At 50.1% G+C, this 12571-nt stretch overlaps 1 protein-coding gene across 1 annotated transcript in view; it reads left to right on the top strand.

The window, feature by feature from the left end:
* Positions 1–12571, top strand: part of FER1L5 (fer-1 like family member 5) — a 64577-nt gene that overhangs the window by 16814 nt on the left and 35192 nt on the right. Inside the window, exons 10-18 of the mRNA XM_031655508.1 lie at positions 675–705; positions 1660–1775; positions 2036–2159; positions 2580–2632; positions 3806–3874; positions 9340–9383; positions 9473–9555; positions 9630–9741; positions 11383–11491. Of these exons, the coding sequence (XP_031511368.1) occupies positions 675–705; positions 1660–1775; positions 2036–2159; positions 2580–2632; positions 3806–3874; positions 9340–9383; positions 9473–9555; positions 9630–9741; positions 11383–11491 (741 nt within the window). The remainder of the gene's footprint in view (positions 1–674; positions 706–1659; positions 1776–2035; positions 2160–2579; positions 2633–3805; positions 3875–9339; positions 9384–9472; positions 9556–9629; positions 9742–11382; positions 11492–12571) is intronic.

Genomic DNA, 12571 nt, shown 5'->3' with positions numbered 1-12571 from the left:
CCGCCCGTCTCGGCCTCCCAAAGTGCTGGGATTACAGGCTTGAGCCACCGTGCCCGGCCAGCCTGTTCATTTTCTTAACGGTGTCTTTCAAAAGCAAAAATTTTCCTTTTGATGAAGTCCAATTTATCAAGCTTTTCTTTGATGGATTGTGCTGTGTTGCTGTATCTAAGAACACAGTATGGGTGGCCCTAATGTTCCGTAGCAGCTTGCCCCACATATGTCACCTTCCATCCCGAACCACATTCCTCAAACCTCTGTGTCAGAAACTGTCTCCAAGGGGAAAGAGAAAACCCGTAGTTTCTTTATCAACTCTTACCTCTTACCTTAACCATCCTCTTCCCCAGGAGCAGTGAGCCCTTCCCGGACCCAGGAGTAGGGTAGAGTCGGGCTGCATTGGCCGAGGGGATGGCACAGCGCAGTGTTGAGGACATTTTCCATGCAGGCTTTCTCACTGGCTGGTTGTAAGACTTTGGGCACCTCTCTCAAACTCAGTATCTTCCTCTGCAGAGTAGAGGTGATAATGGGCCTACCTCCCAGGCTGCTGTAAAGATGAAAGGAGTTAGGGCAGAGAACATACTGAAGCCCCAACAGCTAGTAGTTGGGTCAGGTTAGTTGATATTACAAATCGTGGCTGCAGGCCCTAACTAATTCTCACCCCACTCTTGTCTTTCCAGACAGATATCGGGTTTATCTACCATTCTCCGGGTAGGTAACACTTACGGCAAATATGTATGTCTTCTGAGAAAAATCAGGCCAGGGGTCAGAATACCTTAAAATCCCCATACGTCCGACACATGGGTGGAGGGAAGTATTAGAGGTTGTAAATGATTTTCTGTATTTGATAATATTTTACGGTACATTGTGGTATTTTATTTTACCTTATGTTTTAATTTAATTTTATTTTTTGAGATGGAGTCTCGCTCTGTCACCCAGGCTGGAGTGCAGTGGCTCGATCTCGGCTCACTGCAACCTCTGCCTACTGGGTTCAAGCGATTCTCCTGCTTCAGCCTCCCAAGTAGCTGGGATTACAGGCATGCGCCACCATACCCAGCTAATTTTTTATTTTTAGTAGAGATGGGGTTTCACCACGTTGGCCAGGCTGATCTCGAACTCCTGACCTCAGGTGATCCACCCACTTCAGCCTCCCAAAGTGCTGGGATTACAGGCGTGAGCCACCGCACCTGGCCTGTTTTACTTTATAATAGTAGCATCTTTCTCCGAAAAACTCAGGGCATCCCTTTCGGTCAAGTGCTGGTCTTTTATTACCATCCTGGGTTAGATTTCTATTTTTTGAGGCCAGTATTGGAAGATTAAAGTTTGAGTGGAAGTTCCCACCCTACCTGGCTATAACATACACACCAGGTAGAGGAAAATGGTTGCCTCTACAGTGCCTGGTTCCAGACCAGGCCACAGTGAGAACAGTAGGTTCCCAAGGCATAAACAGGGGTCCCTGTTCCTAGAGGCAACAGCTGGCAGCCTTGTGAGCACGCTATCATTGCTTCATGGTACACGTGACTCCCCTTTTCCTCTGCCACTGGGTAGAACACAGGATGCCTGAGACATATTTCCACCTTCCCCTCCTCCTAAAACAAAGGCTGGTTTCAGGGGAGAGGGAAGGAGGCTGGAGGCAGATCTCCCATGGCCCCTCTGCCTCTCCAGGTCACACAATCCTAAGGAAATGGCTAGGCCTCTGCCAACCAAATAACCCCGGCAGTGGTGTGACAGGCTACCTGAAAGTCACCATCTGTGCCCTCGGTGTGGGAGACCAGGCCCTGGTGAGCTGCCCCTAATGCCCCAGGAACCTATCCTATCCTGGCTGCCTCCTGGGGGCACCCCTGAGCCTCACCCTGGGCGTTGACCATCAGATCTCTCCTTTGTCCGCTGAGCCACTGTGGGGTCTCTCCTTTGTCCGCTGAGCCACTGTAGGGTTGTCCCATCCCCCTGCACCAAGTGGGAGGTTGGGGAAGCAAAGTCTGGGGTCCTTACCTGTGACCTCCACATGACCTTGACTATATCAGCTCTCTGGTCCCTCCAGATAGATCAAAAGCAGCTGTATGGGGCCGATGACACCGATATTCAGATCTTCAAGTCAGCGGTAGTCCCGATCAACATGGCTTACTTACAGTTCTTCATCTACTGCGCAGAGGACCTTCACCTCAGTGAGAGTCCGGGTGCAGGGGAGGGAGCAGCCCTGAGGTTCCCTACACGGTGGTACCCTGGATCCTCATGGAATGTCCTCATTCCTTTTGATACTAAACTGCGGTTTGGGGTAGGGGGACAGGGTGAGACTGGAATGTCCCGATACTTGTCCTGTGGAAGTGCCATGGACACCCTTTCAAATGGGCCTCACACCCCCGGCCTATGACGGCCAGATGCAGACTCAAGGCTCCCTATGTCCCCCCACCCCATGCCATTGTGTGGAAGAAGAAGGGGCGCGGTGGTAACTGGAGACAGGTCTGCCCGGGGGGCACCCCTCTAAATTATAGGGGAGGGTTTTCAGTTGTTCTGTCTCCACTCTATTCCCTCCCCCTGAAAAAATATGCTGCTGGCTCAGATGTCTTTTAACTTGTTGTTCATAGAGAACCAGCAGTCAGTGAATCCTCAGTTGGAGGTGGAACTAATTGGGGAAAAGGTAAGTGTAGAAATGTTCTGAGACCTAGAGAGACTGGCACCTAGAGAAAGTAGTGTGGAGAGGAGGGTGGCCCGGTAGGCAAGACCACAGGAGTCATCTCCCAGTCACCCACTGAGAGAAGCATGCACCCCTGCACCTGGACCTCTGTGCAGGTGGAGGCCATGTCTTATTCTCTGCATGCCAGATGCCCCCCCCCAAACCAAATACATGTAGAAGAATGAGTGCATGGGTGAAACATGCCAATGAGTGAACAACATTGAAACTGTCACCATTCCTCAGGTTCTTCATGTGTAAATGAAGGTTCTGGGCTAGAGAGTTGCTGACATTCCGTGAACCTCTATGAATACAGAATAGCATTTTCCAAAGTGTGCTGTTGGGTGTCATGGGTGAAAAAGGGTCCTATGTTCAGATTCGGAGAATGCTAGGTTAAAGGTAAATAGATTTGTTTCCGTATTTGCCAAGCAGAATTTCTACCACATTCTATTTTTTGCAAGCAAGTCATTAAATCCAGCCCACACATAAGCAGAGAGAAAATAATGTCTATCTTTTGAAGGGAGGAGTACCAAAGAAATTGTGGACATATTTAAAACCACCATACTGAGTATGTCCCAGTGAGTGGTTGGGTACCTCCAAGGCTAGGTGAAATGTTCTCAGGTGGTAAGTGACACACGGTTTTCAAAAATTTTGATACTTCTGTGTTCATCTTGTGTACCTTAAAAGGTTTAATAAGGCCAAGTAACACTTGGTTTCACAGATACCACTGCTTAAAAATGAAGTCAACTGATGGTTTCGAAAGAGGCATGCTGCTGCCATTAGCTGTGTTTTTACCCATTTTTCTTTTGGAATCTTAGAATTTATCTAGCAAAATCTATGTGTATACACTCATATAGTAAGGTTAGTAGCCCTACAGCTGTTTAAAAATGAGGTCTATTGAAAGCTGACTTAAGGAAAAATATGAGGAATCTGAATCTGGCAAACACTTCGGATAAGTACACAAAGGACTGGTGCTGTTGCTGCTGAGAAGTTGTGCAGGTGTCTTGAGAGCAGGGATGAGCCCGAGCACGTCTGTGTGCAGACAGTGGCCACCAGGGGCTGGACAGGAAGAGCTAGAAGGTGAGGCCAGTGGAGGGAGGAGGGGCAGGCTGGCACCAACACTGCTTTGGCACATTCCAGCTCAGGACGCACATGCAGACGCAAACCGACAACCCGATATGGAACCAGATCCTGACCTTCCGGATTCAGGTATGGCTCCTCCATCATGCCCACTCTTCTCCTACATCCCCTAACATAGAAGGGAAGTTTGGATGGTTGTGTGCGGGTGAAGACAAGAGGGTGGGGGCCAAGAAGCATGGCAAGGGGGACTCTGCCTGATAGGGAGCATGAGGAAGCCCAGGACATATTATGGAAAACTTTACCTTTTATAGCTTTACTGAGTTATCATTGACATACCTATGTCAATGGTATGTATGACTTGTAGATATTTAAAAGGTACAATTTGGCCGGGCACGGTGGCTTACACCTGTAATCCTAGCACTTTGGGAGGCTGAGGTGGGCAGCTCACTTGAGCTCCAGAGTTTGAGACCAGCCTGGCCAACAGTGGCGAAACCCAACTCTACTAAAAAGATAAAAATTAGTCGGGCGTGGTGACATGCGCCTGTAGTTCCAGCTACTCGGGAGGGTGACGCAGGAGAATTGCTAGAACCTGGGAGGTGGAAGTTGCAATGAGCTGAGCCGAGGTGGTATCACCTACTTATCTGAGCAAATACCAGCTCAGTAGGTGATAACAGCCTGTTGCCCAAGCCAAGCCACTGCATTCCAGCCTGCGCAACGGGGAAAGTCAGTCTCAGAAAAATATAAAAGAAGAAAGAAAGAAGGAAGGAAGTAGAAAGAAAGAAAGAATGAGTAGCTGGGACTATAGGTGCCTACCACCAAGCCCGGCTAATTTTCATACTTCTAGAAGAAAGAAAGAGAGAGAGAGAGAGAGAGAGAGAAGGAAGGAAGGAAGGAAGGAAGGAAGGAAGGAAGGAAGGAAGGAAAAAGGGAAGGAAAAAGGGAAGGAAAGGGAAGGGAAGGAAGGAAAAGAGAAAGAGAAAGAAAGGGAGGGAGGGAAGGAAGGAAGGAAGGAAGGAAGGAAGCAAGGAAGGAAATGTACAATTTGATACATTTTAAAATATGTACACATCCAGGAAACCCACCATTACAATCAACATGATGAATATATCTATAACCTCCAAAAGTTGCCTCATGCCCCTTGGGAATCCCTCCCTGTGATTCCCGTTCCACCCCCTCCCATCTCCAGGCAACCACCAATCTGCTTTCTGTTACTACGGATTAGCTTGCATTTCCTAGTGTTTCATAGAAATGGAATCGTTCAGTAAGTATGCTTATTTGTTTGACTTCTTTCACTCAGCATAATTATTCTGAAATTAATTCATGCTGTTGCTGTGTATCCGTGGTTCATTCTTTTTGTTGCTGAGTAATATTCTATTGTATGGATGTACCACAGTTTGCTTATCCCTTTCCTTGTTTATGATCGTTTCCAGTTTGCAGCTGTTACAGTGAATCTGTAAACACTTGTGTGCAACCCTTAGCATAGACATATGCTTTCATTTTTCTTAGGTAAATATGTAGATGCAGAATGACTAGATTCTGGTAGATATATTAAGCAATGAGTGGGTCATACAACTGAACTTTCCAGAGAACTTAAATGTGCCCTTTCACCCACATATAAAAACAAAACAAATCCCTTTAAAGACCCATTTTAAATGATAATACACATTTTCTTATCTTCTCAGCAACTTGCCCTGAATATAATTAGAGCTTTTCATTGATGGCCTGGAGCCATTACGGGAACATAGTTATTATCCTGGGCTATCTGCAGTACTGGGCTACTTGTTCCTACACTAAATGGCTCCCAGACGCTTTCTTTGTGGGATTCTGTAGTCTGATTTTGATCACCTTTCAATCTGTCTCGTCACCTATCAGCTGTTGTGGATGACAGTTCTCTTGAAGGTGGAGCCTTACTGGCCTTTTGACTCTAAGTCAGGCTTCTAAGAGCTGTGTGTAAAATCAGAACACAGTTCTGAGAGAGAACTTGAGCTCTCTCATAGGTGCAGGCACATAGAAATTTGTGTGACACGGATTTGGCAACCCAGAGAGTGTTTTGCTTCCTCATATGTTGTGAAATACAAAATTAGCTAATGAGCTCTCCTTCTCCCTCCTGTGAACTCCCCTCCCTGATGCTTCCAGTAATTACCCAGTCTGCCTTCTTGTGAGTCATCATTTTCAACCATTCCTCATAATCCCTGCCTCCTTGGATGATTTTATGGACTCTGAAAGTAGGAAGACATTTCAGAGGAGGCCTAGTCCGTCCGCCATCCTTGCCAAGCTCCCTCCCACCTTTTCCGGCCTGTGGTGAGGGCACAGGGCTGGGATCCTCAGATGCTCTGTGGCTGTTCAGAGCCTTGGGAAATCCTCTTTTTTCATCTTCTGTGTTCATTTTTTTTTTTTTTTTTCTGAGACAGTTTCACTGTTGTCACCCAGGCGGGAGTGCAATGGCGCGATCTCGGCTCACTGCAATCTCTGCCTCCTGGGTTCAAGCTATGAGTAGCTGGGACTACAGGTGCCTACCACCAAGCCCGGCTAAGTATGAAAAAAATTTTCATACTTTTAGTAGACACAGGGTTTCACCATGTTGGCCAGGCTGGTCTCAAACACCTGACCTCAGGTGATCCGCCCGCCTTGGCCTCCCACAGTGCTGGGATTACAGGTGTGAGCCACCGTGCCCGGCCATTGTCATCTTCTTACAGGCTCAGAACCAATGGCACAGGCCAGGCCCTCCCTCATCCTTGAGAGAGGCCGAGGCCTTCCAACATTTGAAGACGTCCAAACACCCCCTGGAACCTCATCCATTTTCCCCAGAACACAGTCTCCAGGGTGGGGCCCTTTGGATACTGCCCTTTGGAAATGCAGCAGGCGGGTGTGAACCGCACTCTGAAGAGGCAGAACAGCCAACCACACAGATGGTAGCATCTGAGGCCAGGTGGTCAGAGAGGGAGCAGAGCCCGGGGCACTGCAGAAAACTGGCCTGTGCCAATGGTCAGTCCGAGGGCCCCAGGGCAGAAGGGGAGGCAGCACACTAGATGAGGAACTGAGAAGCAGGAGGAGAATTATTAGCAGGATGGATGGAAAGGTGGTTCGGCCATAAATCTGAACTTGGACGATTCTTAACTTTGGAAAACCTGGATGCCTTCTGGTGCCCACCTCTCCCCTTCCAATGTCCTCCCTTAGCCTGGAAATTTCCTCCTTTCTTACTAACTAGCTGCTCACCTGGAAAGCCCTTTCCTCTTCTCCTTGGACCCTTAGCTGTCAGGACCCGGGGAGAATTGGATGAAGAAAATGGAAAGCTGGGAGGTTCCCAGCAGCACCCCAAGAACTGCTGTAAGGAGAAGAGGCCCCAGCGGAGAGGACTGAGGATTTGGGGTCACGCTCTGGCCTCAACCCTGCAGCTCTGTTTTACACATAGACAGATGGATGTTTTTTCTTCTATTTATTTTTCTCTTTTTCTTTCTTTCTTTTTTTTGAGACAGAGTCTCACTCTGTTGCCCAGGCAGGACTACAGCAATGCAATCTCAGGTCACTGCAACCTCTGCCTCCCAGGTTCAAGCAATTCTTGTGCCTCAGCCTCCCGAGTAGCTGGGACTACATGCATGAGCCACCATGCCCAGCTAATTTTTTTGTATTTTTGATAGAGATGGGGTCTCACTATGTTGCCCAGGCTGGTCTTGAACTCCTGGCCTCAAGCAATCCTCCCACTTCAGCCTCCCAAGTGCTGGGATGACAGGCGTGAACCACCGCATCTGGCCTCTTTTCTTTCTTTCTTTTTAAAAATAATTAAGGAAACTATATTGTAGAGTGAAGATAGGACACAGAAACTTGGGTTGGAATCCTGACTCCACCCCTTACTACGTGACCTTGAGCAAGTCCCTCTGCCTCTCTAGGCCTCATTCCCCATCTCTTTATAGGGACAATCACAGCCCCCACAGGGTTATAGCAGAGTGGTTAGGGGCTCTGAGGCTTTGGCGACTGAATGTAGCATGAGAACTTCAGGAGCTCAACTTCTCTGATCTCAGCTTTCCCATGTGAAAATGGGAATAATCATAGCACCTGGTTCAAGTGTTTTTTAGGAGAGCCCACTCAGCTGGTCTATGGAATTTGTTTAGCACAAGCCAGGGGCAACAGAAACCTCCTAAAGAGGCAGCTATTATTATTTATTCTTTCTTTTTTTTTTTTTTTTTTTTTTTTTTTTGACACGGAGTTTCGCTCTTGCCGCCTAGGCTGGAGTGCAATGGTGTGATCTTGGCTCACTGCAACCTCCGCCTCCTGGGTTCAAGCGATTCTTCTGCCTCAGCCTCCCGACTAGCTGAGATTACAGGCATGTGTCACCATGCCCAGCTAATTTTGTATTTTTAGTAGAGATGGGATTTCTCCATGTTGACCAGGCTGGTCTCGAACTCCTGACCTCAGGTGATCTGCCCACCTTGGCCTCCCAAAGTGTTGGGATTACAGGCTTGCACCACCGTGCCTGGCTTATTTATTCTTTGAGGAGACAGATATACCACTGTTTAAAAAGTTGATGGCTAGACATGATGAAGACATTCCGGGCCCATGGCCTCTCCATGAGATGGTTTGGTGAATGTGCATTCAGACTGAAAGGGGACGTGCGAGGACAGTAATATCTACCAGCCCACAGTCAGGGCAGACTCAGGTGTCGCAGGTCCTGAAGCTTATGCAATTAGGGGACTTTTTTTTTTTTCTTTTTTGAAACAAGGTCTTGTTCTGTCACCCAGGTTGGAGTACAGTGGCACGATCATGGTTCACTGTAGCCTCAACCTCATGGGCTCAAGCAATCCTCCCACCTCAGCCTCCTGAGTAGCTGGGACTATAGGTGAGTGCCACCACACCCAGCTAATTTTTGTATTTTTTGTAGGGAGAGGATTTCATCATGTTGCCCAGGCTGCTCAAGTGATCCGCCCACTTCAGCCCCCTAAAGTGCTGGAATTACAGGTGTGAGCCACCATGCCTGGCCAGAGGGCCATTTTAAAAACACAAATACAAAACGATCATATGACAAGTTCCAGGCCCCTCCCAGGACCCTGCAAGGGGCCCATTCAAATGGGAGGCCCAGCTGGGCGAGATGGCTCACACCTATAATCTCAACATTTTGAGAGCCTGGCGCAGGAGGATTGCTTTTGACCAGGAGTTCGAGACCAGCTTGGGCAACATAGTAAGGCACCTGTCTCTACAAAAAAAAAAAAAAAAAAAAAAAATTGTTTTTAATTACCCAGGTTTGGCAGCAGGTGCCTGTATAGTTCCAGCTACTCAGGAGGCTGAGGCAGGAGGATCGCTTGAGCCTGAGAGGTGTAGGCTGCAGTGAGCTATGATCATGCCACTGCACTCCAGTCTGGGTGACAGAGGAGGACCCTGTCTCAAAAGAAAACAAACCCCCAGAAAACAAATAAGAAGCCCTAAAGCCAAAGCTCCATCAGCCTGGTTGGAAATCCAGCTTTTCTATGATTAAGTGGCTCGCTGGTACCTGAGCCAGGAGTTGGTCCCAGACCCGCGACTCCTTACCTGTTCTTAAAATCTCCACGAGGACCAGACCATCCGAATGTGTACCCACCACTCCTCTGTCCTTCCCCCGACAGCTACCCTGCCTCTCCAGCTACATCAAGTTCAGAGTCTTGGACTGGTGAGCAACCTGGTGGAGGGTGAAGCACACAGGGAAGGAGGAAATGAGAGCTGGGCCAGGGGCTCAGCCTGAGGAGTGTTTCTCTCCAGCCACAGGAAGGACTGCTCGGATGAGATTGGGACTGCCAGCCTGTCCCTCAACCAGATCTCGTCCACCGGAGAGGAGATCGAAGGCAAGCAAAGTCTCGAGCCCACGTCCCACACCCCTCGTCCTGCGCCCGCCCCTTCTCACTCTCTCTCCTTCCAGGCGCGTACTCTGGCTTCCTGCCCTGCTTTGGCCCCAGCTTCCTGACTCTGCACGGGGGTAAAAAGGCCCCTTTCAGGATCCAGGAAGAAGGCGCTGTAAGCTTGTCACATCAGCTCTAGGGGACAGCGGAGGTGGAGCTGCCCCCAGTAAAGCACTAGGGCCTGGGACGTGCCCTGGTTTCTGTCCCTCGGGGTCTTGGGGAGGACGTGAAGCCTGTCCATGAGCAGCCACGTGCATGTGGGACAGGCGTGGGGGCACCAGAAAGGAGCAGGCGGAAGCTCTGGGCTTTCCCTGAGGAAGGGGCTTTGAGAGGAAACCATGGTAGGATTTTCAGCAGGCGGGAAGGGCGCGCAGGACAGAGGACACAGCACAGGCAAGTGTGAGGAAGCACGAGGTTATTCAGGAACGGCGGTAAATGCCAGAAACCCAACTCACACTGTCTTAAACCCAGGGAAAAACAAGACTCCTGTCTGCCCGGATCTACTGTGCATCCCAGTTTCTGACAGTGCAAAGAGGCACTGGGAAGGAACGAGGCAGGGAAGGATGCTGAGGAAGAACCACAGGCACTGGCCCTCAAGGCCACTGGGAGGCCCTCCCTCTCCTTTCCCCACCCCACCCCGCCTCATTCCCTCCTCCCGCAGTCAGGCCTCCGGGCTGGGAACCTCACCACACCGCCTCCAGCGGGGAAGGCCGGGGAGGCGTTCTAATTGGCCTCCTTAGGGCCTGTGTGCTCCCCTCGGATCCCTGTGGCCAAGGAGGCGGGGCGGGCTCTGATTGGCCCGGCGGGGAGGGCTGACTCAGTGATGGCAGTTCCCCCCCAGCCGGAAGCATTGTGGGAACACAGTTCCCCCCCAGCCGGAAGCATTGTGGGAACACAGTTCCCCCCAGCTGGGAGAAAGGCATTGTGGGGAACACAGTTCCCCCAGCCGGAGCATTGCGGGGAACACAGAGCCCCCCAGCTGGAAGCACATTGTGGGAACACAGTTCCCCCCCAGCCGGAAGCATTGTGGGAACACAGTTCCCCCCCAGCCGGAAGCATTGTGGGAACACAGTTCCCCCCCAGCCGGAAGCATTGTGGGAACACAGTTCCCCCAGCCGAAGTTACTGTGGGAACACAGCCCCCCAGCCGGAGCATTGTGGGGAACACAGTTCCCCCAGCCGGAAGCATTGTGGGAACACAGTCTCCCCCAGCCGGAGCATTAGGAACAGGGGCCTCCATGGGGCAGGCAGGTTCCCAGGGTGCAGAAGAGGGCTCAGTGCCCAGAGGTTTCCTGGCGTGGAGGTGTCTGGAATTCTCTGGGATTGTGGTTGGAGTAAGCCCCGGGCAGGCAGTGACTGGACAACCTTGTCTTTGCCTCAAGGGTTTCAAAGGAGATTGGCCTGTTCTTTTTTTTTTTTTGATACGAGTCTCGCCTGTCGCCCGGCTGGAGTGCAGTGGCCGGATCTCAGCTCACTGCAAGCTCTGGCGCTCGGGTTTGCATTCTCTGCCTCAGCCTCCTAAGTAGTTGGGACTACAGGCTACCGCCACTACCGCTAGCTTTCTTTTTGTATTTTTTAGATCGGATTTCACCGTAGCAGCTGTGATGGTCTCGCATTCTGACTCAGGTTGCTCGCCTCCCACAGTGCTGGGACTAGCTTGAGCCACCGTGCCCGGCTGGCCTGTCCTTTTTCTCTCACCCTTTTTCTCTGTTTTTCTCACCCTTTTTCCTCCGCTTTTCTCGCTGTCTTAGCCAGCTGTGACATTCTCACTCAGGGGATGGTTTAGCTTATCGGTGTCGAAGTCTCTGGAGTTAATCACCCAAATCAAGTCCTGTCAAGACTCCACAATAAAAGATCTCTCCCATGAAGTGACCAGGATAGAGGTAACTGCGGGAAACAGGTAACCCAGGAAAACACGCAGCCCCACCCGCCCCAGATCTTACTGTGGTTCCAGTTTCTGATCAGCAGAGGCCCTGGCCTCTGGCTGTTGAGTGTGTAAGGATGCTTGACCAATCAGCCTGATTATTTACTAAACCCCTGCTAGTGGCTTCATGCTGCAGCAAATCCCGGTGGTTGGGGACCCTGATGGAAAGACAAGGTTTCCGCTTAAGAATGCCTGGTCTTGGCTACAGCGTGTGTCACACCTTCCAATCCCAGCACTTTGGGAGACCGAGGAGGGAGGATCACTTGAGCCCAGGAGTTTGAGACCAGACTGGGCAACATGGTGAAACCCTGTCTTTACTAAAAATACAAAAAAAAATTAGCTGGGCATGTGGTGCATTGCAGTCCCAGCTACTAGGGAGGCTGAGGCAGGAGAATCACTTTGAACCTGGGAGGTGGAGGTTGTAGTGGGAGCAGAGATTGTGCCACTGTGCTCCAGGCTGGCAACAAAGCAAGACTCCACTCAAAAAAAAAAAAGCCTAATCTTAAGTTGGTGCAGTGGCTTCACTGTAATCCCAGCACTTTGGGACTCGAAGAGGAGGATCACTTGAGCCCAGGAGTTTGAGACCAGCCTGGGCAACATGATGAAACCTTGCCCTGCATTAAATACAAAAAAAAATTAGTTGCATGGTGGTGCACTGTAGTCCCAGCTACTGGAGGCTGAGGCAGATTGCTGAACCCAGGAGGGTGAGCTACAGCAGCGAGACCGTGCCACTGCACTCCAGCCTGGGTGACAGAGCGAGACTCCATCTCCAAAAAAAAAAAAAAAGGATCCCTGATATGGTTAAGGAGAAATGGTGTTAATTTATGACCTAGTTTCTCAGGGCTTTGTAAAACAATCTAAGGGATTTGAGTTTCTTCCTGAAGCCAGTGGAGGGCTACTTACTGAGGCAGGAAGGGGCAGGAGGAGCAGTAACAATAGACTGGAGGAGAGTAAGCTGGGGTCACCCAGTCAAGAGAAGCAGGAATACAGCCTCATTGGCAGAGAGCTGGAGAGGAGGTGGGTAGGTTTCAGAGACCCT

The sequence above is a fragment of the Papio anubis genome, chromosome 14, assembly GCF_008728515.1.
Source record: "Papio anubis isolate 15944 chromosome 14, Panubis1.0, whole genome shotgun sequence".
In the NCBI taxonomy this organism is placed as follows: domain Eukaryota; kingdom Metazoa; phylum Chordata; class Mammalia; order Primates; family Cercopithecidae; genus Papio; species Papio anubis.
This window is presented reverse-complemented; position numbering and strand designations above follow the sequence as displayed.